General features: G+C 36.3%; 1 protein-coding gene across 7 annotated transcripts in view; it reads right to left on the bottom strand.

Annotated features, from left to right (window-relative positions):
- Nucleotides 1-26,056, bottom strand: part of KLHL13 (kelch like family member 13) — a 160,339-nt gene that overhangs the window by 40,239 nt on the left and 94,044 nt on the right. Inside the window, exon 1 of one of the 7 annotated variants that reach the window (XM_010985852.3) lies at nt 16,707-16,851. The exons of 5 other annotated variants lie outside the window; for them this stretch is intronic. In XM_010985852.3, the coding sequence (XP_010984154.1) occupies nt 16,707-16,786 (80 nt within the window). In that variant the 5' untranslated portion in view covers nt 16,787-16,851. Of the gene's footprint in view, nt 1-16,111; nt 16,425-16,706; nt 16,852-26,056 lie in introns of those variants that run through there. One more of the 7 variants, XM_010985850.2, reaches the window with a different exon arrangement.

Genomic DNA, 26,056 nt, shown 5'->3' with positions numbered 1-26,056 from the left:
TAGTCCCTTTACTTTCCTGTATTGTTTTTAATTTCTGAGGGAAAAAAATAAATGAATCAGAGAAAAAGCAGAAAGGTAAAAAGTATAACAAAGCCCTTAACTTTTCTCTCTTTAGTTCTGGGTCAGTTTCATAGCACTTCATCTTGCTTGTGACTGCTACATCACCAAGTGGTTAAACCTAGCAATGTATGCAATGCTAGTAATGTAATTCCATGATAACAAAAGAGCCGGGGTTTCTGAGTTAGTGTCAAAAGTATTATTCAAATACTGCAATTTCCCAGAGTAAAATAGTATTATAACTGGAAGTCAGTGCCAGTGGGTTAGTGTGCAAGAACAGCCACAATAACAAAACAAAACAAGAAGAAAAACAAAAAGAAAAGCCATGAATGGTATTGCAACACAACAAATCAAGTTAGTTAATCAAGGCACTGACTTATGTTTTCCACCACCCAGCCCCCAGAAAAATAAAATACACATTTCTCACACTCACAATTTAAAAAGAAAATCAAGAAAAAGGCTTTCTTCAAAGAAGAACTCCCCCGCCATTTGTTTTTCTGCTCGGAAACAGAGACAAGACGTGTCGGCTAGCAGCAGCATTTGCTAAATGAAACATTTCTCGCGATAAAGTTGCGTTGGCAGGTGGGGGAAAAATTTAGCCACCTGTTCTCGGACTCATTTGAATATGAGTGCTAAATCTGTCAAGGTATTTCCCTCCCCCATGAGAAATAAATTCAAAACTTAAGATGGTAGAAGTCATTTCCCACTGATTTTTCTATAGATTCAAAGTATGCATTCTGCATTGAATTCTGAAGATGCTAATAACCTTCCTACCTCAAAATTTAGAATCAACTTTCCTTCACCTCTTCCATCAAAAACTGAATCACACATATACACATATGCTCTCTCTCTCTCCCCCTCAACTTCCATTAAGAAAAAAAAAGAGGGAAAGTGTTCTTAAAAATAAGAAAGAAATTTTCCAATTCATGAAGTAAGTTGATATATATAAAATAAGCCTGATATTTCCTTAAAACCTAAAATACTGATGTCCCAACTAAAATGTCATTTACAGTATCGTTCCACAAGGAAATTATAAATATGATAGCAACTTCTCTTAATAAGGCGTAATCACTGTTTAAGAAACTATAGAGAACATACCTCCTTAATAAGGTGTTTGCCTGAAAGGAGTCAAGAAAGCTAAAGCTTTGGTTAGTTATTTGTATTTTTAATGACATACATATAAGTACATTACTGTCAACTTGCAATAAATTTGTTAATGGAAATCTTTTGCACAGATGATATAAAAGAGCTGCTAATCTTTCCAAAGCTTTCTTTCCTGCTGCAGCCATACCAGAGTCCACAAAAGAGAAAAAAAGTTCAAGGTGATAGGATCAGACTGGAAAATGATTTTCCAAAGTAAAGAAGCTTCTTTATTTGCATATGTCTGTCACATTTAAAATAAAACCACATTAATAAATAGCTGATGTCAGTTTTAACATAGGAATAAGATGGTTTGCCCAGCACCTGCTATGTACTACGCACTGTGCCAGACATGTTCTTAATCCTCAGCGCAATCCCATTTTCAAGACAGGAGACTGAAGCTCAGAGAGTTGAAGTCCTCACCATGAGTCTGGTAACTACAATTGGAACCTGAGTCTGATTTCAGAGCCCACGTTGTTCCCCTGATGTCAAGCCCCCAAAAAAACAATAGCAGAGAGGAGAGGCCATAAAGCAACTGATATTTCAATGCTTAATTTATAAACACAAGGAGGATCTCAGAGAGACACATTTTGTTATAGGGAAGCAACTGGTTGGTTGAATTAGTTCAGTCTAAAATGACCCATTTTTACCACTCCTTCCATAATGACAATACCAATGCTCAAAATCTCTCATGCCATTCTCCCAACACACATGGGCTAAGGAGGCAGCATATCCTAGGATATACTCAGATCAAGTTTAGGGAGAACTTTATATTACTGATCTCAACATTTAAAAGAACAGATTCTGAATTCCAAAGCCACCCATCACAATCACAGAAATAGCACCATGGCACAGATGAGGGAACTGTGCTAAACACATGGAATGACAAATGATACTTCAGTAGGTAACTCTCATGGGATGAGAGTTCATTATCAAACCACAAAACAGTTGCCCTGAACATCTCAATCCTGCCCCTGAAACACCTGACAATTACTGTTTGCTCCCTCTAGCTACCATATTTCAAAACTTTCGTCTTTCTTCATCTTTTAAAATCCACATGCCAATTATATTACATCAAGTTTCAGGCATCTAGACCAGGAAATTTTTCTGTTTGGAAGCTTGGTTTATATATTATTTCTATTCTTCAAGTTTCTCATTATATTTTTTTTCTCATTATATTTTGATGTAATATAGATAGATAGTACATAGATAGATACCTAAAGTAGAAATAAAAGAGTAAGCAAAAGAATGAATGCTACCTGAAACTAATATAACATTGTAAATTAACTCCACTTCAGTTAAAAAAAATGAATTTTAAACACTGGTTTCCTACCTACTATATAAAAAATCTAAGTCGAAGTCGAAGCTCCCTTGCTTTAAGAAGCCATATAAAGTGAGGGAGTACATAAGCGTAGTGGTGGCAGGGAGACAGCAATGTGGACATGTGGGCTCCCATGACTGCCAACAGTCCCCTTGCCAGTGCACAGAGGAAATAGTTATAATCCTCTGGAAAAGCATTAGCCCTCTGGAAGGCTGATTCTCCCTCTACAGCCAGCCCCAGCCCCGCCACTGAGAAGTCTAGCCATACCCAAGGCAGGGAGCCTGCCTTCTCTTTCTTCAATCGCCAAATGGAAAAAGTGGAATGGGAGCTCCAACACCCAGGCCAACTTTCTATCAAGTAGGTTTTTGCTCCCAGAGGATTTGTGAATCAAGTTGTCATTTTATTCCTATTATCTGTAGCTTACCAACTTTGAAATGTGATGACTGACCTATGGTGCATTTCACCTGCCTAAAATTTCAGTTTATTAAATATTCAAACATCCAAGTTATCCAATTTTAGACTTTATTATAAAGGCAGATTCCACAAACTCAAAACCAATTAGAAATCACTGAGACAAATCTCTTTGGGACTAGGAGAATCATTAATCAAATGGTAACAAATCCAATCCTTTTCTGTCTTTGCTGAATTTCCTCGTTATATTCAACTTCACAAAGTCAATAATTCATGACCAGGTCTTAAGGGAATGTTTATTTCTCTTTTAAAAGGAAATATGATAAAAAACAAAGAGTAAGACTTTCAAACTTAAAAGTTATAGCCAATTGCACTCCATGTTTTAAGAATTATAATTGGCAGCTCTACGAGTCCCACTGATTCTGCCTTCAAAGCCTGTAATAAATGCAACAAATCTCAACCTTGATTTTGCAATGACCTAGAGGCATCTCTAATTATTTCAATGAATACATCAAATCAAAAGCCGTGTTTAATATGATTTAATCAAACCAATGTTTTAATATGACAGCCAATATTTTTAAGACAAGGGAAAGTAATACAAAGAGAAAAATCAGAAGACTCAAAGAGTCTGGGAATCACACTAAGGATAGTTCTCTCAAGTTTGTCTCAGATATGAAGCTTAGAGAAGCAGAGTCTAATTCCAGTATAATGTTTCATATTAAAATTATTTTCCATTCTGTACCCATCTGCCTCACCATTAAGGTTTTTTTTTTTTAAATAAAACTTTGCTATAAGACTTGAAGTTATCCCTCTTGTACAATGCTTACTGTAAAGAAACATAATCATTTCTGACCTTAAGTTCTCAGGTTGTTAGGAGATGAAAAAAATCTTCACGGTCACTTACAGCCCACTCACCTATCTACCCATTCAAGCAACATATTCTCAGAGTAGAAATGCAGAAATGGCTTGTGATTTTTTCTCTAAAATACCATCAGGAGTCTCCATTTTACTACAGTCCTAGAAAACTATTTTCATTAAGATCACTACAATGTTCAGTTCCATGTCACAATGCATTTCATGATTGAGCTACAGACAGCTCTGCTAATGTAACAAAAATTGCTCTACAAAATAACTTGATAAGATTTTGTCCATAGCGCAGTAACACAGGAAGGAGTCCTTTGGGCAAAGTATTCATGTACCATGACTGTATTTGTTTACCTTGAATATTAAATATTCTTAATAAAATTGGTAAGTTTCCTGGAAGGCAGACTGGTTATTTATCTTTTTTGAAGGAGTAGATGCAAATTATAATTCATTGGGGAGTTTGCCACTTTGAGGGCAAGGTATTTCTTTTTAGGAACATTATGGCCTCTGACGAAAAGAGAGTTTGTGCTCTTGGATGGAACTTAAAAAAGAGTTGAGGTAGACCATATCATTTAAACAATATGACTGTAGGCATCAAGCATTCACATTTTCCAGTCATTTAAGAAGAAATTTTAAAGCAAACTGGAGCATTTTCAGACTGCGTGTGTGTTTTGTAGAAGCTATCTATGAATTATGAAGTAGTATGAAGTACTGCCTCGATCTGTTTGAGACAAAGAGGACAGATGGGTAGTAAGCCAGAGAGAAGCATCCCTTTCCTTTCGTCCATACAGTCCTTTAACACAGTATTTCATACCCCAACTGATCATTTCTGACTCTCACAGTGCAGGCGAGAAGGAGACAGAGAAGAGTCACCAAGTAGATGAGACAGCAGGGACAAGGTATCAAAAGTTTGCCCAGCTAGTTGGAAATCGCTAGTCCAAGTGCTACTCCCCTCAACTCCCCTTACCTACAACAGCTCTTTCTTGAAGCAATAAGTCATTTTTAAATCTCAAGAATCCAAATTTTTTATAGATCATGCTTTCCTGAGAAAATTGATTTATTGAAAGGTACTCTCATGGAAATGAATTTAACTTAATAATCATTCCTGGAAGCTTGGTCAGTCAGAAGGAAGTTCAGGAATCTCACATGTATGTAGATGCCATGCATTCAAGAGAGACATGATAGGATATTCTGGATGCTAAAAGAAAATTGTTATCATCAAAATATTTCAGTCATCTTTGACTCTTGGTTCCTCCCCATCTCCTGTGCCCAGGCAACTGACAAAGTACCACTAAATATCTCTAGTATGCACTTATCTTTCATCGCCTCTCCACTCTCATTGCCCCTAACACACTTCCACTACCTATGACTTCTTACATGGGTGGGTTATTAACATATATTACATATTTGTTATAGTATAGCTTCTTCGCATACTGTGACTGTATTTATAGCCTGAAAGTCACTTCCTTGTTCAAAAGTATTCAATGACTCCTCATTGCTTGCTGAACAAAACCTAAATCTTAGATTCAAGGCTTCCTGGACTAGCCTTCCTTAACTAATCGCACATTCTGGCAAAAAATTCAAAATAAATATATATTTAATGATTTGAAAATAAACATCCAAATTTATTCACAAACTATCCATTGTTTTGCTTTAGAATATGTTGTTTTCACACATAGTAACAGCGATGCTTTTTTTTCTGTTGTTAACCAAGTAATGTGGGAGAGCATTTACTTAAAATATTTCTGATAGAAGGAAAACTTAAATTCAGTATCTGTTAAACCTTTGCAATTAGGTTTAGGTCTTTTAAGTATAAAACAATTCAGAACATAAGCAAATGTGGGTGATTTTTTGAGTATTAATTTTAAATTTATTTCTCCTAAACCATAGTCAGATTTCCTTTTTTTCCTTGTCAGTCATTCCTTTTTTCAAACTATACATAGAGAACACGTTTAAGTGCAACCATGCTAGCTTTAAAATATAAATTTGTCTAAAATAGTTTTCCCCACTGTGGTAAAGGACATGTGAAAATAAGTCAAATAACTCTTAACTTCAAGGGTAGTTGCTGTCTTGGAAGAGATTATAATCTTATTTTCTTTATCAAATTACAATTTGATGAGCCATGACTAAAGTATTCTGGTCACTGGTAAATTGCTTCTACTAAAATTACTTTCAGTCTGTGCCAGCATCATGGTATTTATCAACAAGCAAGGAACAGAATCAGAATTTTGCATTAGTTCTTTTCATAGGAAAGATAGCCATAACTTACTCTCTAACAAGACTATGATACATTAGATTCCTCCATAGACCAAACGAAGAAATGTAACACTCTTTAAGTGAAGTAATTTGCACAAGGCTACAGACCTAAAAACTACTCTGACTTCTCTTATGGTCTCAACATGTGAGCACCTATTATGTGCCAGGCACTGCACTAGGAGGGAGGGAAACAAAGAGCAGGCAGGATACTTGCTTGCAAAAGGATCAAAGTAAAAGAAATAATTATTTACCAAATGGTATAAAAATAATAATACATTCTCAACATTATCTACTAACAAGTGCCATGTTGCATAATTTATATAAACCACAGTAACTAATTGCAAGCTTTGCTTCCTTGTACGGAAGTGTGTCAATTCATATTTAGCAATAAGCACCAAATAAAAAAATAATAACATCAACTTTCCTTACTATTATTTAAGATTAAAAAAATTTTTTTAATTCATTTTTTTGAGGAGGGGGAAGTAATCAGGTTTTATTTATTTATTTAAATAGAGGTACTGGGGTTTAAAAATACAATCTGCAATTATATGAAAGAAAGCCAAATCTCATGATGATGAGGTGGTGTATTACATCATTTGAAGAAAAAAAAAAAAAGAGTCTCTAATTACATCTATTTACATATTTCAGCAATGTGTCTATGAAAATATGCTAATGAGCCAGGTCATCAGTCTATTTAAGATAAGAAAATTTTGGTTCCAGTTCCATGAACTTTCGTTTAGCTGTGAATCATTCAGAAATAATTACATATACACACCCTTTATAGGAAAGTGCTCATAGTGAATGAAAATCACTTTAATTTGGTGACACTGAGGGATTATCTACTGGATAATCTATTTACAACCTAGAACATCCATATACTTTTCAAAATTCTATTTCAAATATTTTGTAGGTTCACAGAAACTAAAGCTAGGTCAAACTGTGTGTTAATTAGGAACACAGTTCAGTGTAGGACAAGAAAAAATCTGGTATAATTACGTCTATAAAGAGAAATCTACTTGAGGTTTTTATAGTAAGCTGGTTTTTGACATTGATTTGTAATACATTTGATGAAATGGGATAAAATAATAAAAAGGAAATATAAATTAAGACTGGGTTAGGGGAGTGGGTATAGCTCAGTGGTAGACTGCATAGCTTATTAGCACGCATGAGGTCCTGGGTTCAATCCCCAGTACCTCCTGTTAAAAAAAAAGAAGGAAAAAAAAAAAGATTGGGTTCAACCATCAAATACAAATGTACACAGGTGGAAGGAAAGTGACCAGACTTAAACTGATACAGGAAGGAAGGGGGCAAGGCACAGACATTCAAGGAATGACACAGCAGTTAACACCAAGAAGGTGGAAAATTCAACTCTGAGGCCCAAGATGGTGGGAGATGTGACTTTAGTAGACTTTGAGCTTCATTATATGCTTATTGTAATATATTAACACGGTAAATGGCACTCCCACAGATGCCATGACAGTTCCCAGGCTAACCATAAAAGGTCAAAAAGTAGGTGGTGGCTCAATTCCTGGGAATCCCAGCCCCTTCCCCAAAGTAGTTGGAATAATCCTCCCACTTGTTAGCATATGAAATTACCCAGCCCATAAAAACTAGCAACACCATACCTCGAGCCCTCTCGCTCCCTCGCCTTCCAAGACTCTATGGAGTGTGTATATACTTTTACTTTAACTGACCCCCCACCCCTTGTGGCCTCTCTGGCCTTCTGAGACAGCCTACACTTTGTCTATGGAGTATATATCTCTCTGAATAAATCTACCTTTACTCAACTGTGGCTTGCTCTTGAATTCTTTCCTGTGCGAAGTGAAGCCAAGGACCCTCACTTGGCGTGGCGCATCCCAGGGACTCAACCAAGACCTGGGACACAGCCATCCACTCGCCTTACATTTTTCCTATATCAAAATATCACATTCTCTTTCAAGGTACAACAGTATGACAAAGAGTGATTTTTAAGGGTTCCTCCCAGCTCTTGGAGTCAAAGAATCTCAAATAAGATAATATACTCTTTTTAAGATGTCATGGTCTGATCTCACTGATCAGTAAAAAACACTCTATTTTTGAAACCAGAAAAACAAAAAGTGAAAATAGAAGATGTTACAGGGCAAGTTGTAGATGAGCAAAGGTCATTTGGGATTTGAATAACTTCAGTGAGAGACTTCCAAGAGGGAGGGAAATCGGCAGAGAGAGGAAGGACAGAGTGACAGCATAAGCACTGGATTAGCCCAGCAGCCCACAGACACTCCTATGAGTTCACCACTCTTAGCATTCTCATAATGTTTCATTCTCAACGTTTTCATGTTCTAAAACACAGTATTCAAGCCTTTTAAATAAAAAACTCAAACAAGTCCCTGCACCTTTCAATCTAATCACACGAGTTCTTAAAAGCAAAAGAGGAAGGCTGGAGAGTGGGTCAGAGAGATGTGAAAAAGACTCTTGCTATTGCTCACGCTGAAGACGGAGGAAGGGAGCCTCTAGAAACTGAGCTCCAGCCTCGGCTTACAGCCCCCAAGAAGATGGGGACCTGGGTGGTCCTCCAACTGCAAAGAACTGCATTCTGCCAGTGATCCCAGTGAGCAGGGAATGCACTCTCCCCTAGAGCCTCAGAAGCAAGCACAGCCCTGCCAACACCTTGATTTTAGCCAGGTGAGAACCATACCAGGCCTCTGACCTAAAATACTATGAGAAGAAATTTATTTGTGATGCTTTAAGCCATTAGTTTGCAGAAATTTGTTATGGTAGCAATAGAAAACTCACACATGGAGTTTTTTGAGTGCTTGCACACAATTAAGCAATGAGAGTCTCGTCCACAAGAAAGTACTAAACCTACTGACTGGGTAGTACCCTAGGACTGTGCTAAAAAGAGCACATCAGCTACAGCAGCGTCAATGGCAGCTAATTACTGGGGGTGGGGGTGGGGGGGAAGGTGGTGGCCAATGAAGGTAGTGCTTCCAAAGAAACAGGAAACAATGAGGTTAATCCCAATAACACATCAGCAAGTCAAGATAATCGTCCCACTACTTTACCACAACTCCACCACTTGACAGGACCACAAAGTAAAGCTAACTTCTCCCTCTACCACCACTCAATTCGAAAACGTTGATCTCGCCTGTCATACTTCTTTGTTTTAATCCTAGTATGGTATTTCCTAGTTATCAGATGGCATGAAAGTAGCAAAAGTCTGTGAAAACAAAAAGGCATTAGAGAAGGCAAGATCGCTGAAATCAAGCAGACCTGCATTTGAATTCTCACTTCACTTCTTACTTGAAGTGTAACATTGAGCAAGTGAATTGACCTCTCTGAACCAGTGTGCCCTTAGTGTAAAACAGGGAGAAGAGTTACCCTCAGAGGGTGTTTGGGAGCCAGCCTGCAAAGTGCTTGGCATTTTTACAGTAGCACTCAATAAACTGTACTATATTTAACTATGCTAAATGAGGACATTTAAAAATTATAAATAAATTTCATACAAAATTTCCAGTATCTGTTGTATAGGCTAGATTCAAGAGTTCTGAAAGTTGTTTTTATTTACATTTTTCTTATGGAAGGATGTTATTTCATTTCTCCATTGAACCATATCATAGGAGGTATTGTCCAATGAGCTAGGTACACTCCACACCATAAAAGAGGCAAAATTGGGTGAAAACAACATATATCCTCATCATAGCAAGTCAGGCCAGTGAAAATATTTTACTATAATTGGAAACTCAATGTAATTTCATTTTTCACTAAGATTACATCATATAGTCCGGGATCAAATTACTGATGCTGGTAAGGTAAAATCCGTGCACTTGTATGCTATAAAGCACCTAAGCCCCATCCAACTTAAAGGATGGCACTCCGTTCTTCTTGTTTAAAAAGATGACCATCAAGTTGAAACATAAATTGCATCATTTTCCATCTCATGGAATATGCACTCTTTTTAAAACTGGGGTATAGTCACACACATTATATTAGTTTCAGGTGTATAACATGATCCAATATTTGTATGTAATGCAAAATGATCACCATAATAGGAATATGGACTTTAAAATCTGGTATCTATCTCCAATTTGTGTCTCCTTGGTTAGCACCGATACATTTCTCCACTGCGCTGTTACTGCATTGAATCCATAATCAGTACTGAAAGTACAGTACACAAGAATGTTATTTAAACTGGTTGTGTTGGTTCCGAATTTTCACAGCAGTAAAATAAATTAAGCAACGTAATTGTTAATTAATAAAGATAGCATGGAAGATAAAGAACAGTCATTTTGAGTAAGTACAAGACTGATACCCAGAATACCCAGCAGAGTTATGTGTGCCACGTGACAGGCAGTGAGCATAAACTCAATATACAAGGTGACTGAAGAAGAACTGAGCTCTTTCATAAATGGATTGCTCAGTAACTTCTTCAGGTACTCATTACCCAAGAAGCTCACGTTTATACCACCTGTTTCTCAGCCTTGAGGAAATAAAGCAATACACCGTGGCTGCCATTTCAATTTAAACTATCAGGAGGCATAGTGCTTATAATTCTGGACTCTTCAACCACAAGTAATAAAGTCATTAACACAAATATTTGCCTATCTCTTCTTTCTTTTCCTTCCCCCAAACTTGGCCTTACTGAGGTCTCATCTAAATATTCTAAATTTCAAGCAGAATGTCTGGAATCCTTAGAATTCTTAGTAACTCCAGACTTCCCAGGATGGTAGAAAATTTGCATTTCCGCCTGTCTTCCCTCTGGGAAAAATGTTTTGAGGGGTAATTGGAAGTAACATTCATTTAGGCATTAAAAAAAAAACAACAATGAATCTGGATAAATTCCTGACAAGTAAAATTCTCGGAAATTTGCAAAAGTATCAGAAATACTCGCTTTCTGCCTCGCAAGTTTCTTGTGCACAATACTCCTCAATTACATTAAACAGTTTCAAGAGATCTTTTTAAAAACGCACACAACAGGCTTCAAAACAAAATTTTCACTTCATTTGCACATGCCAGGCTCCCTCGGACTAGAAGATCTCAAGCAGCCAAGAGACTAAAGGCTGATTAGGAGGAACAAGCAATGTACTAAACCTCTGACAAGAAGTTTGTAAACTCTGATTCATTGTGGTCTGGGGCTAATGCTATGATTAAAACATAATATATCAACTATAGTTTAATTTAAAAAAATCACAGGCTCTTTAAGATAAGCAAAATGCCTATATGAAAGGAAAGAGGTCTCTTCCTCTAGTCGGACCACATGAGGAGCATCACATTCAGATGTAGTATCTCTTATAAAGATTAACATGAGACAAACTATCTGGGTGAGGGACAACCATCAGAGTGAAGAGCCTAGAAAATATGCCACATGTGTAATGGTTAAAGAAAGATTTCCAGGGTTGTATGTAATAGAGAAAATGATATTTTTCTACATAGCTTTAGAAGGCCACACTAGGAAGAAGAGATAAAAGAGACAGGGACCCGGTGGTTGGGGGTATATCTCAGCGGTAGAGCGTGTGCTTAGCATGTACGTGGTCCTGGGTTCAATTCCCATTTCCTCCATTATAAATAAATAAATGAATGAACCTAATTACTACCCCCAAAACTTTTTTTATTAGATCAAAAAAGAGAGAGAGGACTTGATTTTGCTCAATGCAAGGAAGAGCTGTATACGAATGGAGGGAGCTGCCTGTGGGAAGTAGTGAGCTCTTCGTCAGTGACAATGATCAAGGAGGATGTGTATCAGCATCTTTCAGAGGTGTCACAGGGAGGGTTGCTGCTTTAAAGGGGGTTTGGAGTCTCCAAATGACCTCTAAAGTCACTTTGATCTCTATGGTTTCCCACTAATCAGTTAAGCTAGCTCTTCTGCGAGCTCAGACAATAGAAATTCCCAAGAAACATGCTACAAAAGTTACAAACACTAAATTGCTCGGAAGTGTTATTTATGTTATTTCTCCACCTAATTTTGTTAGATTGACCATATGTAGTAAAAACAAATTAAGCAGACACAAATAAAAGTTTTTGTACACGGTGATTCTCAAAATATCTAACTAATTATATTCTTTTCTAATTTGAGAATATCAATTTGAGAAGTATTTTGCTAGATGCAAAGGATTTCTAACGTGTTATTTTATTTTCAAGATTCTATTTTATTCACTAAGTTAGAAAAAAAGACAATATCTTAGGGGACAGAAAGCATGTCTAATTATGTCTATCCTTTGAATCACCCACAAACTAGGAACACTTACATAGTATGAATGACTCTAGATAAATTATTGACAAATAAATAAAGGAAAGCACCATCTTTTCTCGGGAAAACTAGATACTGAATTTTAACGATGAAATGATAGAAAATAATTGCTATAGAAGTCTGTGTTATTGGTATTTACTCTAAAATATATTTTACATGTTAAACAAAATAATTTTAAACAGGATGCTAACTGAATATAAGTGCACTGGGTAAGAGAGGACGGGTCTAATTCACTATCGTTCATTTCTGCATGCATTGTCTGTCCTGCTAGAATTCACTGCTACTTTGTGCTGGCTAATTATTACCCATTGTCTTCCTCTTTATTGCCACACCATTATTATCAAAACTTACTGCTTGTGAAGAAAAGATAAAAAGACGGCTAATGCTAATCCTGTTCTATTGCAGCGTGTCCTTGGAATCTAACAATACATTAACCCTATAACATTAGCCTGAAGGAACCATTTGCTGCTTGAAAACAATGAATACCAAAACACCAGAAAGCCACTTAGACGTGACCGCCCTTTCAGATTTATTAATTTGGGCAAAATGACAGGTTAATGTATATGGTTCACACCTGTCAGGAGCAGAGTCTTTCCTAATTCAGTTTACATTGACCAAGACATCCTCCCTCCGGCTAAGGTTGAACTTCAACCTACTGCTGAACAGAGTGTAACACAAAGACACCACTCCGATTTCTATCAAGACAGTCCTTTCAGAATTCCACCTGCAGGGCATACCACTCTTGCAAGTGTTCAAAACTGAAGCTGAACAAAGACCCAATAAAGACTAACTTACATTTGGTAATCAAGTTATCTAGAGGCCCAAGGATTATTTTCCTGAATATTTTCCCAAATCTTTTGTCTTTAAGATACTCCAGTCCTCATGATTCATAACACAATTTGAACGGCACTTTATGCTATATGAGAAACTATTTTCCTTGATATTATCATAAACATTGTCTTTTATCATCAGCAAGTCTTGAAAATATGAAAAGGTTTCAACTCTCATTCAGGTTCTAAACAAGCAGAAAGAAAGCCAACTTGGACTTTAAATCCGCAAGGGAAAAATAGAGCCTTCTGCTCAATGTTTGCAGTGAGTAAAACATCCTCTATTGTGGCTTTCAGAGCAGCACGGCCCTATCTAGAGCTAATGGAAGAGTTCTAGCTAACAGCACCTACACTGAGTTTAGAAAGAGACCAAAAGGAGCCTCTATATTTTTTCCCTATTCACTCCATCGCTACAACCCACTTTTACTACGAGCAAAAAAATATTTTACATTGATATTTCAGTCTTTGAAAAAGCACCCAAGTCTTTAATGAAAATCACGTAATGTATATTTGACAAATCACAGTAAACAATGATAAAACAGTACAGACCAATACTGATGCTCCACAAGCAAACATACAAAAAGATGCTTATATCAACTTACATTAATAAGAGTTCCATATACAAGACAGTATTTTCAATGCTTATGCATAATTTTACAGGTAAATTCTAAAATGTCACAATCTATCAAAGAAAGAGTCCGAATTTAACTATTCCATTTCAATGCAAAGAATCCAGACCCAAAAGACACAAATAACCATTTAATCTATGTTTGCCAGCCCAACAATTTTGAGAGCAAACATAATGTCATTTGCCCCCGTATTCTAACTTAGTCTTTACAATTTCTGAGTGAAAACTATGCTAAACTTAAATATCATCTATGTGTAGAAGTGTTACGGAATCTAAAGAATCACTGAAGAGAACATGTTAAACATGACAATATTTTTATTTCTGGCCAAGCAAGGCAATGAACTTTAAAATAGTCAAAAATGAAACAATTTATTTAAAACCTGATTTAAACTCCCCAAGCTAGTCTTCTTTTCTTATGTTTAATATAGTTTTTGTGTATATTTACATAATATTTTAAACCTCATATTAATTTATTTATAAAGAAAAATAAGTTAAGACCAATTTAAAAATACAGAGCATCACAATGTCAAAATAGGCCAGACTAAGACTAGCTCTTCAAATACAGTTTTCCATTCTACATATGTGTACTCCCAGCAATCAGCACCAATGTGAAGATCTGATATTTTCTGGCTTCTCTCATTTAAATCAGTTCACTCATATCATCGGGTCAAAGAGTTGAGGACTTAAAAAGGAAGAAAGTGATTCATTTAAGATGTTGTATTAAGGGGTACCTGAGCTTGTGGCTAGTGTGAATAAAATATAAGTATTTTTTTAACCATCTCTAAAATTTGGCATTTCAGCTGCATGTTGGATCTTTTGAACTGTAAAATGCAGGAGGAACACCAGAATTATTAGTAACCATGATTAATTGTCACCTACCAATTTTAGTTTGGGGTGTATATGTTTTGTTTTGTCTTGCTGATAAAGTTGCTTTTGGTATATCCTTGGTCATTTCTCACCAGCTAAGATATATAAAGTCAACAGGCACATCTCACTTTCTCAAATTATTTGAGGGAGCTCTGTTAACTTGTCACCTCCATTAATTTGTGTTTTTGACAAAGACAGCTTTTCAGACACAAACATAGCTGATTTTTTTTCTTTTTTCTTTTACAAATATAACTTCATTTTTAAATCTATAGGAAAAAGAGTTTAACACCCAGATAAAATAAGCTGAAGCATCTCTAAGAAGGAATATAAAAAATAATCTGAAAATGAAATGACAGGATTTAACTCTGAAATGTCCTCATTTTTCCACGCTTTCCAGGGAATTGCTTCTTTTGGACTGAGCACAAGCACACTTCCTCAGCAGCTGAAAGCCTTTCAAAGAACCAGATTGATACCACTGTGCATCTGAACCACATATAAAAACCAAAACTAAGTAATAAAATGGCAACTCACCAGATTTCTAAACACACAATGAACCTAAAGCAGGAAGATTCTTCCACATCTGTCCTACTGAAAAAATATTTTAAAGGGATCACTTACAGTTAAAACAGATTTTTACTCAAAAGCTTTTCTCATACAATTATTAAATAAAAAGGAAAAAAGGTCCAGCTTTCCCTCACTCCATCCTCCACTAAAAAAAGATCAGAGACAGTACTTTAAAAGAATATTTTATTATATCTCCTGGATGTTGTTTTTAAAGCAACACTTTGCAAATTTAAAAAATAAGATTTTCAAAAATTCTAGAAAGACTTCCCAATATATTTCAGTATATATTTACTTAAAACAAATTTCTAGAACAGACATTTGTATAATAGACTTTTCAACATCATGTATATAAATAACTATTTATAGAAACTGTAATTTGCACAAATTTGAATTTACACTTCAGAACTTGAATTATAAAACTGGGAAAGATATAATATCAAAGTTATTAATAATCATACACAACTCAAGTATAAAAGACTTGATTAAAAGACTCATGTTCTGATCAATGTGTTAACTCTGAATGTTTCAAATTCATCAAAAAAAACCCAAAAAAACAGACAGCATTTCCATATTTAACACATCAACATCAATCATCAGCAGGTTTTTGTCATTACACAAAAGAAGTCATCTTAAGTATTTCAGATATACACAATTCAACAAATCCAACCAATGTAAAAGTTTATCCTCATACAGCTCCTTAGACATACCCTTAGACTTTCACATTAGTAAGGAGATTACCATCAAGCACTGCAAATGAAAATAAACATAAACTCCTAGAAAAACAAAACCATGGTAAAATGTGGGCATGCCAATATATTTAAATATAAGCAAGCTTGAGGCTTTAAATCTTGTGGGTTTTTGGATGGTGCTGTTTGGGATTTTTTACCCCCTTTTGCCACCAGGTTGATTCATGAATGAAATCCCCCTTTAATATCCTGTTTTCTCTCACTTACATGTATGCTGGAGAAAGTGGAGTTGACCTGGATGTTTTAAGCACAGGAACTGGGAATTTCCAGATAGCAGGAGAGCTCGTTTTCCATTTCAATGGCATGTTGTCACCACGGTACTACAATAACAGTAAACAGCGTTTCCATAACAGACTACCAACTAGGACTTCCATTCCACACTGTACTGACACAGCAGTGGCTGCCTCGGAGAACAAGCAAACGATTCTGCCAGTGCCCTTAAACCGATGCTTCCAATCTGTAAAATAGGGCTGCAAGGTACCTCCTTTAAATCCTCCTGTCCCCTAAAGCAATATGATGGTTCTCTCGTTCTAACTCAACAATAGTGCCACCTCGTTAGGAAAGCGTTGACTGCAGTATATTTTTTTTTAAAGGCTGCACGGTGCATACCACACAATGCAGCTTTATTTAATAAAAGCGGCTAGGGTTTGGGGTTATTATTTTAAGCTTGCATTACCATTGTTCTACCTTAACAGGGATACTGCAGCACTGTACTATATTCTGCACCTATTAACCTGATTTCTGACCAATAGTAGCAGGAAAAAAAAATAGATGGGTTTCATATGAAAATGAAACAACATACCTACTCAGAATACACTTGTCATCCTCTGAACATTCTTCTTTAGAGCTGCAACAATACAAATGGGATATAAACCTCAGCATAGCCTTAGGCCACCGCTAATAGAGATCAGTGACTAAATTCGGCAGCCTGCTTTCCTCCCGTGCGAGCTCTGGCCACACAATACAAGAATGCCATTATGGGAAAAGCCCGTTTAAAAAATGCCAGTCTCTGTTTTCCAGTTAGAAGAAGGCAAAATGTAAGAACAAATATAAACTGCTGCAGAACTCTGCACGCTCTTCTAGTAGCTTCTGATTCAAGTTGCTTTCCTTTCCCTATTTTGATTTCCAAGCCGGGACGAGCAAAATCTCATACATTTACAACATGCTGTGTGGTAACACGCATATCACCCTGTCTTCTGCAGCAGAGAAGTACAGAATAGCGTGCTCTTAATAGCAGTCCTCGGAGGGACGCTATCAACAATCTAATTCAGCACTGCCCTCCCCTTCTCCTCTCCCCCCTTCCCCTCCCGTTCACCACCCCCCTCCACGCCTCCCCCGCCCCCAAACAGCTCACAAATTGCCTAGAGGAGAGACCAATGCTGCTGGCCAAGCAGGTGTCCAGCAGGGACCATTCCAAAGCTCAGCGGCGGGTCCGGTAACCTCTAGGGGTTAGTGGCTGACAAGGAGGTTTAGAAATTAAAGCGGCTGTCAAAGGCAGCTTGACGTTTTTCAGGAAAGCAATGGCAAATATAGGCTTCATTTATACTGTCTTAAAATACTGCCAGAAAATAGCGTCATTAATGCCCAGAAAGTGACTGGCTGTTTGAAGTTTCTGTTTAAAGCACCAAACTCCAAATTTCGTACACAATTTGAAGTAGTGAAAATAGGATAAACTGGTATTATGCTGAATTCTTAATTTTCAGGCTGAATAATTCTACTTCTGATGTAGGCAAGTCACCATCACTAAATATCTACCCTCAACTTCTGCCTAAAACCTGAATTATCCGTCTTCATCAGTGCAAGCTTAGTAAAGGCAGACTGCCATTGACACAAAAGCCACTATCTTTAAAAAACTCAATGCAGTGACATAGAGCTCATATTTACTTTCAAGTTTATATTCAAACAATACACTTGTGCTTCCAACTTAAGAAGTTGGCTTTCATATACTCTTTCTAAATTATTCCTAGTTTTTTAAAGATTGAGATTTGGTCCCTTAAGAGTTTTTCTCATTTGTATTAAAAAAGCACAGATAAATGTTTCTATAAGAAAGAAATTACTTTCAAAAATTCCCAAATATATAATTTAATATACCACAAATGCAGTGTGAAATCACTTAAGGTAAAAATCACAAGTACCTTGCTTTAAGATACACATTAATATTCAAATATGTATTTTCCTATGAAACCCAAACATATGTGTATGCAGTATATAAATACACATATACATACATATGGAGAGAAGGCTTCTTTTGAAACATTGACCAATAATGCATAAACTTTATTAAATATTAAACAGATCTCAGTCATCACCACCTCACAAATAATTTTTATTCAATCCATCAGACACAAACAGCATAAAAACTCGGTCAAGCAACTTAAAGGGTTAAATGATACTTCCAAATCTTTTTAGTTCCCACACACAAAACTGTCTCATAGAAATCTTCAAAGGAATCAGAGAAAGGAGTATTTATCAATACCTTAGTGGCCAAATATATATTTTAAAAGTTAAAAAAAAAGAAGCGCCACTAATACAAAGAAACTATAGTCAATATTTGACATAGAAAGATTTGTGTAATAATTCTTAACACTTAAGGAGCAAGAAGGTCCCAGGTATAATTGGTAGCAGCAACTTGTTGGAAACCCCAAGAAGGAAAACACACACACGTACACACACACTCTCACACGTACTCATCAAGCAGGTTTGGAATGTCTCATTTCAAAAACCTGAAGCATTCTCAAACATTGAAAAATATAAAACAGCTACAAACTAGCTGTATGTAGCAATGAAGCAATTTTAGATTTTAGAAAGGAAATTCAATCACTTTCCAACTTATAAAAATATTACAAAGTGGTAATAATTGCAAATGTAACTTCTCCTTCTGAGAACAAAGACTCCCAAACCTAGGTAAAATCAAGGTAGTTAAGTGTTTTGAGTCTTTTTTTTTTAATATGTCAATGATCTCTTATTTCTACTCAGTATATATGAGGGGGAAATAGGGTGAATGCAGAAATTTCCAAATTTCTAAGAGGGTAGCTGCCCAAAACAGGTGAAGATCATTTTATTCAAAGGTTCTCAAGTAATTATTCTACTATGAACAATCAACTGATTTAAAAAACCAACATATTCTTTGTCTAATCTCATGAGGCTCCAAAGAAATCAATCAATACCACCAAATCAGCCATTTCAATTTCAGTCTAGAGTTCTCTTAGACTCAATGTTTAGAATCTGTTTTTGTAGCACTTCAACAGTTGTGATGTTTGTTCAAAGAGAAGAGAAAGACTGCTTTCCTCTACCTCACCCTCAGCACCCTTAAAGACCTCAAAACCCTAAGAGCATTATATCTGATGATGAGCATTTACTTATATTCAGTTCCTTTGATTTAATAAATTGCTAGATGTCATTTGTAATTATCTCTCAGGAGCCAACTAATATGCCAAAGGCTTTAAAAATAGTTCCTTTAACTAGAAATATAGTCCATGAAACATATTTTATATTATTGAATTGCTTAACAACACCATTCCTCATGTTGGTTAGAAATAAACTTCAGCCAGGTAAAATCACCCCAACGACAAATTAGCAGAGTCCAAATTAATCAGATTTTACTACCCCGACAGTGACTCCAGTAGCAACTATGGAGTGTAATTGCTATTACATTCCGGAATGAAAATGTTTTCACCTACAGAGTGAAAGGAAGAAAATGATTAAACATGTATTTTAAAAATAACTTTATGCAAGGCTCAGTGGTCCCACTACTTCAATATTTAGACTGGGAAATGTCAAAAGCCCTTGTTCACATCATAGGAAATACTGATTTCATTTACAGAACACTTGGTTTCTACTATGGACAATGGCACGAAACAGGATAGAAGAAAGACAACATGCACAAAAGCTCTTTAAAGTATTGTATGAACATTAATCACTTTAAAATACCTGTGAAATGTGTATTTCAGAGATGTAATAAACAAAGGACAATGCTGGGACTTGGTCAAGGCCACAAAAAGAGTCATTCTTGGCCAAACCTGACAACACAGAATTCCCTAGTTCCCAATGTAGAAAGAGAAGATTTTTGTAATTTTTAGAACTCTTACAAATCATCTTGCTCAATACACTTATTGTAGAGATGAAAAAACTGAAGCCCGGAGAAGTGAACTTGCTGATGTCACACTACTAGCTAGTAGCAGAACTGGAACTAGAAACCAAATTCTGTCCCCTCATCTAGGACTCCCGCTGCGAATCCCTCCTTTCCCTCCTCGACGAGACCATTCCATAAGATGTTTGTTCCCACATGAAGTGAACCACGTTCTATAAATGTCTCAATGTATTCAAAAGTAACAAGAACTACAAAGAGCTATTTATTCCTCCAATTATATGTACTCAAAGACAGAAATGGGAAAGAAACACCAAAACTACAAAAATGTGCAGAAAGACCATTTCCAAAGTCTTAATTCCAGAAGGTGTTTAAGAAAAATCTGGGCGAAAAAGGTAAGCAAAAATTAAGCCAGTCACGGGATGAGGGAAAAGTGAAATATATGGCCAAGAGTCTAATTTTTTCTCAAGATAGATGTTTTTTTCTGAATAACTTTATACAAAAATGTAATTTGCTTACTGACTGCCACAGTTTGTCTCTAGTATCACCACCTCGTGAAAGGAACTGACTAACATGTCACACATCCTAACCTCTTTCTCCATATTTTCCCAATATTCCCTAAGAATTAGCTTACCTTTTTCTTGCAAGTTGTGGTTAATCCTGTTGTAGGCACAACTAAATGATAGCATTAACCACAGTTTGTGTGAGCGGGCACTGTGTAATCTTCTGCTCAGTCCTGACACTGTCTCTTCAGACGCGTCTCGGCTATCCATGTCATTCCTGTTGCTCAGACAAGACTGTAGATCACGCCAAATTGTGTGCTCTGTTTATGTTCTACCAATCAGTAAAAGCACTTGGATGGCAACCAAGTAGGACTGTTAAACCCTTTAAAGCACACCAAAAAATGAACTTCTGGACAGCAGAGCAAAATTCTTCATACATTCAGGGCTCCTTATTACAGGAAATAGAAGTGTTCACATGAATGGTTATATATACTTGTGTATGTGTGTCTCCTCTTGGTTTCAGGAAACTGAATATCAGATGCATTAAACATTTCTTACTAGATACTCAGGTATGTCCCCTTGCTAAGATCAAAATGGAAAATCCCAGACGTTTCTCAAAGACAGCTACTTTGGTAAGTCATTATCCCATCTTTTATAAGCGCCTTCACTCAAGTCAATTTCCTTAACAGAACTATGTGGATCCATATAGTCTCACAAAGAATTTACATAGATTATTGTCACCATGACCATGCCTTGGATTAATAAAGTACCTATCTCCTTCACAATGCAAACAAGTAGAAAAACACAGTTGTTGTGCAGGCACATACTCACACACAAGTGTGTGTACATGCACAGAAAATTCCTCAGGCTGTGATGGCACAAGTCATGTGAAGGGAAGTACTCTTTCCATCTTTGACATTTCCAAAGGAAAATCAGGGTACTAAAGGTTTGTTTGTTGCGGGGAGGTCAGGTACAGAACAGCAATAAGAGGACTTGGTGAGTTGATAAGACAGGAAACAATAGGTAAGGGGAACAAAGAAGAAAAAGGTATGGTAAGGTAATGACTGGCTGGAGGGAGAATGCAAAGTCAGAATGAGAGTGGCTCCTGATGCTTATGTAGCACCTGTTATAACTGGGGGCCAGGTGACTAGGTCATGGGGCTAGAACAGGAGTTGGGGTAGGAGGGACTGAGCAGACAACAAGAAAAATCCAGTTGTTGGAGACCCAATGACCCACAGATTCTAACTACTCAATCTCACTACAGCTGAAAAAAGGATCTGCACTGAATGAGAAATTCAGGTGCTCTTGCCCTTTCTTCTTCCTTCTGTTAATCTGTGCTGAGTTGGGTCTTTTTTGGGGGAAGGGGGGTGCTACCCTTGAGTTCTTCATTCATATGATTCCCAAGTCCATATGTCCCAGTAAGTCTTTATACATCTTCGACATGCATCAACTAAATTAATTGTTAAGTATTCCTATCTATTAAAAAAAATGCCTTAAACCCCAAATCAAAGTGTTCCAAGATACTGGGAGGGGTAGTGGTGGAAAGCAATGATTTTTACATATATACTATTCAGATGCCTGAGTTTGCACTACCACTTTTAAATTGTTTGAAAAAAGCCATTTAGACAGTTTATGATCATCAAATAGGGATAACGTATCCAGTGCTCCACACCCTGTGCTCCAGCCTTGCTTCTTTGTCTGCCTAAGATGCCCTCCCCAAATTCCTGCTCCTCCTTCAAGAAGGAATCCCTGAATCCTTGTATCTTCCTAATTAATCACTATTCCTGGCACATGGGAAAGCACTCAGTAAGTATGTGTTGATTATACTGAAAGAGAAGTTTTTATAAGCGGAGGAGTAATTAAATAAGAATTGTGTATTGAAGCCAGGATATATCCTGAAAGATTTTTTAAATGTTGTTATTGATTCCACTATCACTAAAAGCAGAGTTCAGGTAAAAGGAATAGTCATCTGTTAACATAATGGTTTTAGGCTATAGAGTCCTTAAAAGAAAAAAATTAAATATACACATTAACTTGTTAAAAATAAATATATGTTGAAGAAACTCACCCAGGATACATGCTTTCTTAAATAAAATAAAGGCATCACTTATAGTGATAATGGTTTGCTGTACTGAAAAATCTCTGCTCTCACCTCAAATAATAATAATTTATGTTTAGTCTTCTCTGAACAACTTCTTAAGTATCTCTTTGTATTACATTTGGTAAGTAAATAGCCAGACTATTGTCAGAGTTTTTGATGTATTTGTATATTAAACCCACAAATTTATCAAAGTAAAAGGCCATTTAAAATGTACAGTGTTACTAAAAGAAAACGTAAGAATATGGCTCTACTGACTAAAAATATATGCATATAAAGCTTTTCAAATAGTTTTGTTACTTTGTTTTATTTTGGTGATATCAAATATAGAAGCAAAACTACAAAATTTGCAATGATGACAATGTAATAAGAAATATTACAATCTTAATTTTTATAAATCCTGAACTATGTTCACAAGAGTAAACAATTTCTAATAATGTTTATCTATAATGGCTGAAAAACTTTTAAAATAATAAGCACATCATATATCCAATTTCAAAAGGCATGCCAATTAAAGAAAGTCAACATTTGCTATATTATACATTCTTCCAGAAATACTTACATTTTTACAAAAATTTGAGTTACTGAAAGACCTTTAGAAAAATACATTAAGATGTTTTCCTCAATATCCCAATTAAAATTAATGAAATAATACTACTACCTTAAAAAATCATATTTATATCCTTTTATCCAGAGTTATTATAAGATTCCCATGTGCCCCATAAATGTTATAGCCAAAAGTGGGATTTAGACAATTACCTAGATGTTCCATCTCTTCTTCTTGAGTATTTGTAAATCTTGGTTACAAATTCCTAGAGTAATCACAATAGTATTTTGCTAACTAGAAGCAAACACTTTCGTGAAAAGCTAATCCTAATGATTCATTAAGATTATACACCATCACTTAAATTTTCCATGAAAAAGCGCCTGTTAAATTCAATTGCTTTAATTTTACTTTTACCATTTCCCAGGCTTAACCATTAAAATTTAAATTTCCTATACAAATATCCATATAAACTATTATTGTCTAAAAATAAAAGGTTTTAGCTATATAATGAATGAACTTCAATCCTGAACCTTGTGATCCACTGCCATGACAGTGGGTCCAATAGTTTTCTTAAAGGTATAATTTAGAGTTATAGAATCCGCCTACTATGGTGGTCTTAAAAGAGACTTAGCAACCAGTTCAATACCTCTATTTTCATGACTATTCTGAGATCCTTCTCATTTTCCAATTCAGAATTCTTCTCTTGGGTGACTTTAAGTTCTAAAGATTTTTTTCTTAAAAAAAAAGGAGGGGAGGAGGTATAGAAACATTTATAATGAGAGATGCCAGATATATGGTAGTAAGTCTAAATTACAGAAACCAGTGTGCAATTTAAAATTGCTATGCCTGAAAAACATATTTAGCAATTCGATGAAAATCCTATGATGTAAGACATCATTAACTCATGTTATATAAAGTGTTCATGTGTTACGAACTAACGACACATTATTTTAGAATTATGTCTAGCTTCATTACTTGGATGTAACGGGTGTCCAATCGGGCAAAATTCTTTCTTTTCCTTTCTCTCGTTAGTTAGCTCTATTACTAACTAACGTTAATACGATTCTGATTCGAGGGAATGAAAAACAGAATTCCTCCTCTAGGTTGACCCTAGGTTTTAGCTAGATGCAATTTAAATTTGGGTTTCCTGACTGCTTTCTCAGTCTGTCTACTTCAGCTAGTACTTCAGAACCACTTCATGTCTTCAAAATCAAATATGTTTTAAATAATCAGTTATTTTGCATGGAATTCTGAAGCTACATGACACTTGAGTAAAATACATCTTCCCTTTAGCTAGCATATATTTATTCATTCATTCCTTACTCAGCCTGATCTAAGTCAGAGACACTGTTGAGCATTTTTATGAGTCTTCCACTACAGGGTCTGGCCATTTGGTTTAAATTTGTATGATACTGCTCAATCAGTAAACAAAAATATTTATGTTTAGAGATTTCCAGAATCACCCGTTTTTGAGATTCAGATTTGTAAAGCACAGAACAGCATAACTTGTACTCCACAGAGGGTTGAAGCGGCAGCAAGATTGAGCTTAAACTGATACTCTAAACAGGAAACAGGCATTAGCAAATTGATTAATTGGGACCATATTTTCACATTTGTCAATTAAAATGCATTTGTTGGAGGTGGGGGGGTCTAGCTCAGTAGTAGAGTGTGTGCTTGGTGTGGACGAGGTCCTGGGTTCAATTCCCAGTGCCTCCATTAAGGGGAAAAAAATACATTTGTTTATACTGAGGCCTCTTTAGTATATTAGCCATTACTGACAGGGTAAGATAGACTCCTTGAACGTCACAAACACCAAAATCGATCAACTCACTATGCCAAGCCCAAAACCTGAAGAGAAGAGGTGCTTGCTGAATTAGCTCAACCGTCAATTAGCAATGAGGAGTTATGACTTTGCTGGTTGTTACAAATATATTAAAGAACACAGTTCCTGGGCCACAAATCCCTTAAAATCTAATCAGGCAGACTGCATATTCATATATGCAACATGAGTTAGGAGAAATACATGGCTACCGGAAAGCCTTCACTATCCAGAATCCTACACAGCCTAGCGTTGTAGCCAGTTTTTAAAAATTAAATTTAAATTTGAAACAACTGGGATAGGTTAACTCTTAAAAATACCAAAACTCACATGTTTTCCACCGGGTACTTGCAGTCTTTCTGCCCTTTACCTTCTTCGAGTCTAAAAAGACACAAGCCTATTTCAAATGCCTCACAGTCCCCATAACGCACAACAGCTCTTGTGATACGCCTCCAATGTAGACATGGCAATGGGTGAAGCCAGAGCTGTCACTCCTCACCCCTGCACGACTCCTGTCCCCACATGTGCTGACATGGAACTTGGATGCTATACAGAGAAAAGGGGCTCTTTTCTTTACCTTCCGATACATATACCAAAGCAAAGTCCTATACCTTGATGGCAGATGCTCTCAAACTTTAGTATGCATAAGCATCAATGAGGCTGAATACTGAAAATGTACAAATCTGGAAGTGAGAACCAGTACTCTGCATTTTAAACAAGCACTCCAGCTGATTTTCAGGCTTAGTCTACTACACTTGGAGGAACCCTGCGTTAAAGTCGAGGTCGCTCACCCCCACTCAAGATGACCCTCGCCAGAGTGAGACTGTTTTCTCTCAGCACATCAGCTTTGGCTGCTCACCACTAGTTGTCAATCCGCACCGTCCAGAGCCATTATCTTGCCCTCCCACACTCCAGATCCTTCCAGGTCTGGGAGAATCTGAAAGCAAGTCTCCAGCTGGCTGACAGATACAGAGGCAGACAAACCGACACATGTAACATGGGAAACTGTGAAGGACAGCAATTGGAAAGCAAAGGTAGCATAAATTAGACTGACTGTGCAACCCAGAGTAGAAGTTCAAAACTTGTTTCAAACTTTTC

The sequence above is a fragment of the Camelus dromedarius genome, chromosome X (genome assembly GCF_036321535.1).
Source record: "Camelus dromedarius isolate mCamDro1 chromosome X, mCamDro1.pat, whole genome shotgun sequence".
Classification (NCBI taxonomy): Eukaryota; Metazoa; Chordata; class Mammalia; order Artiodactyla; family Camelidae; genus Camelus; species Camelus dromedarius.
This window is presented reverse-complemented; position numbering and strand designations above follow the sequence as displayed.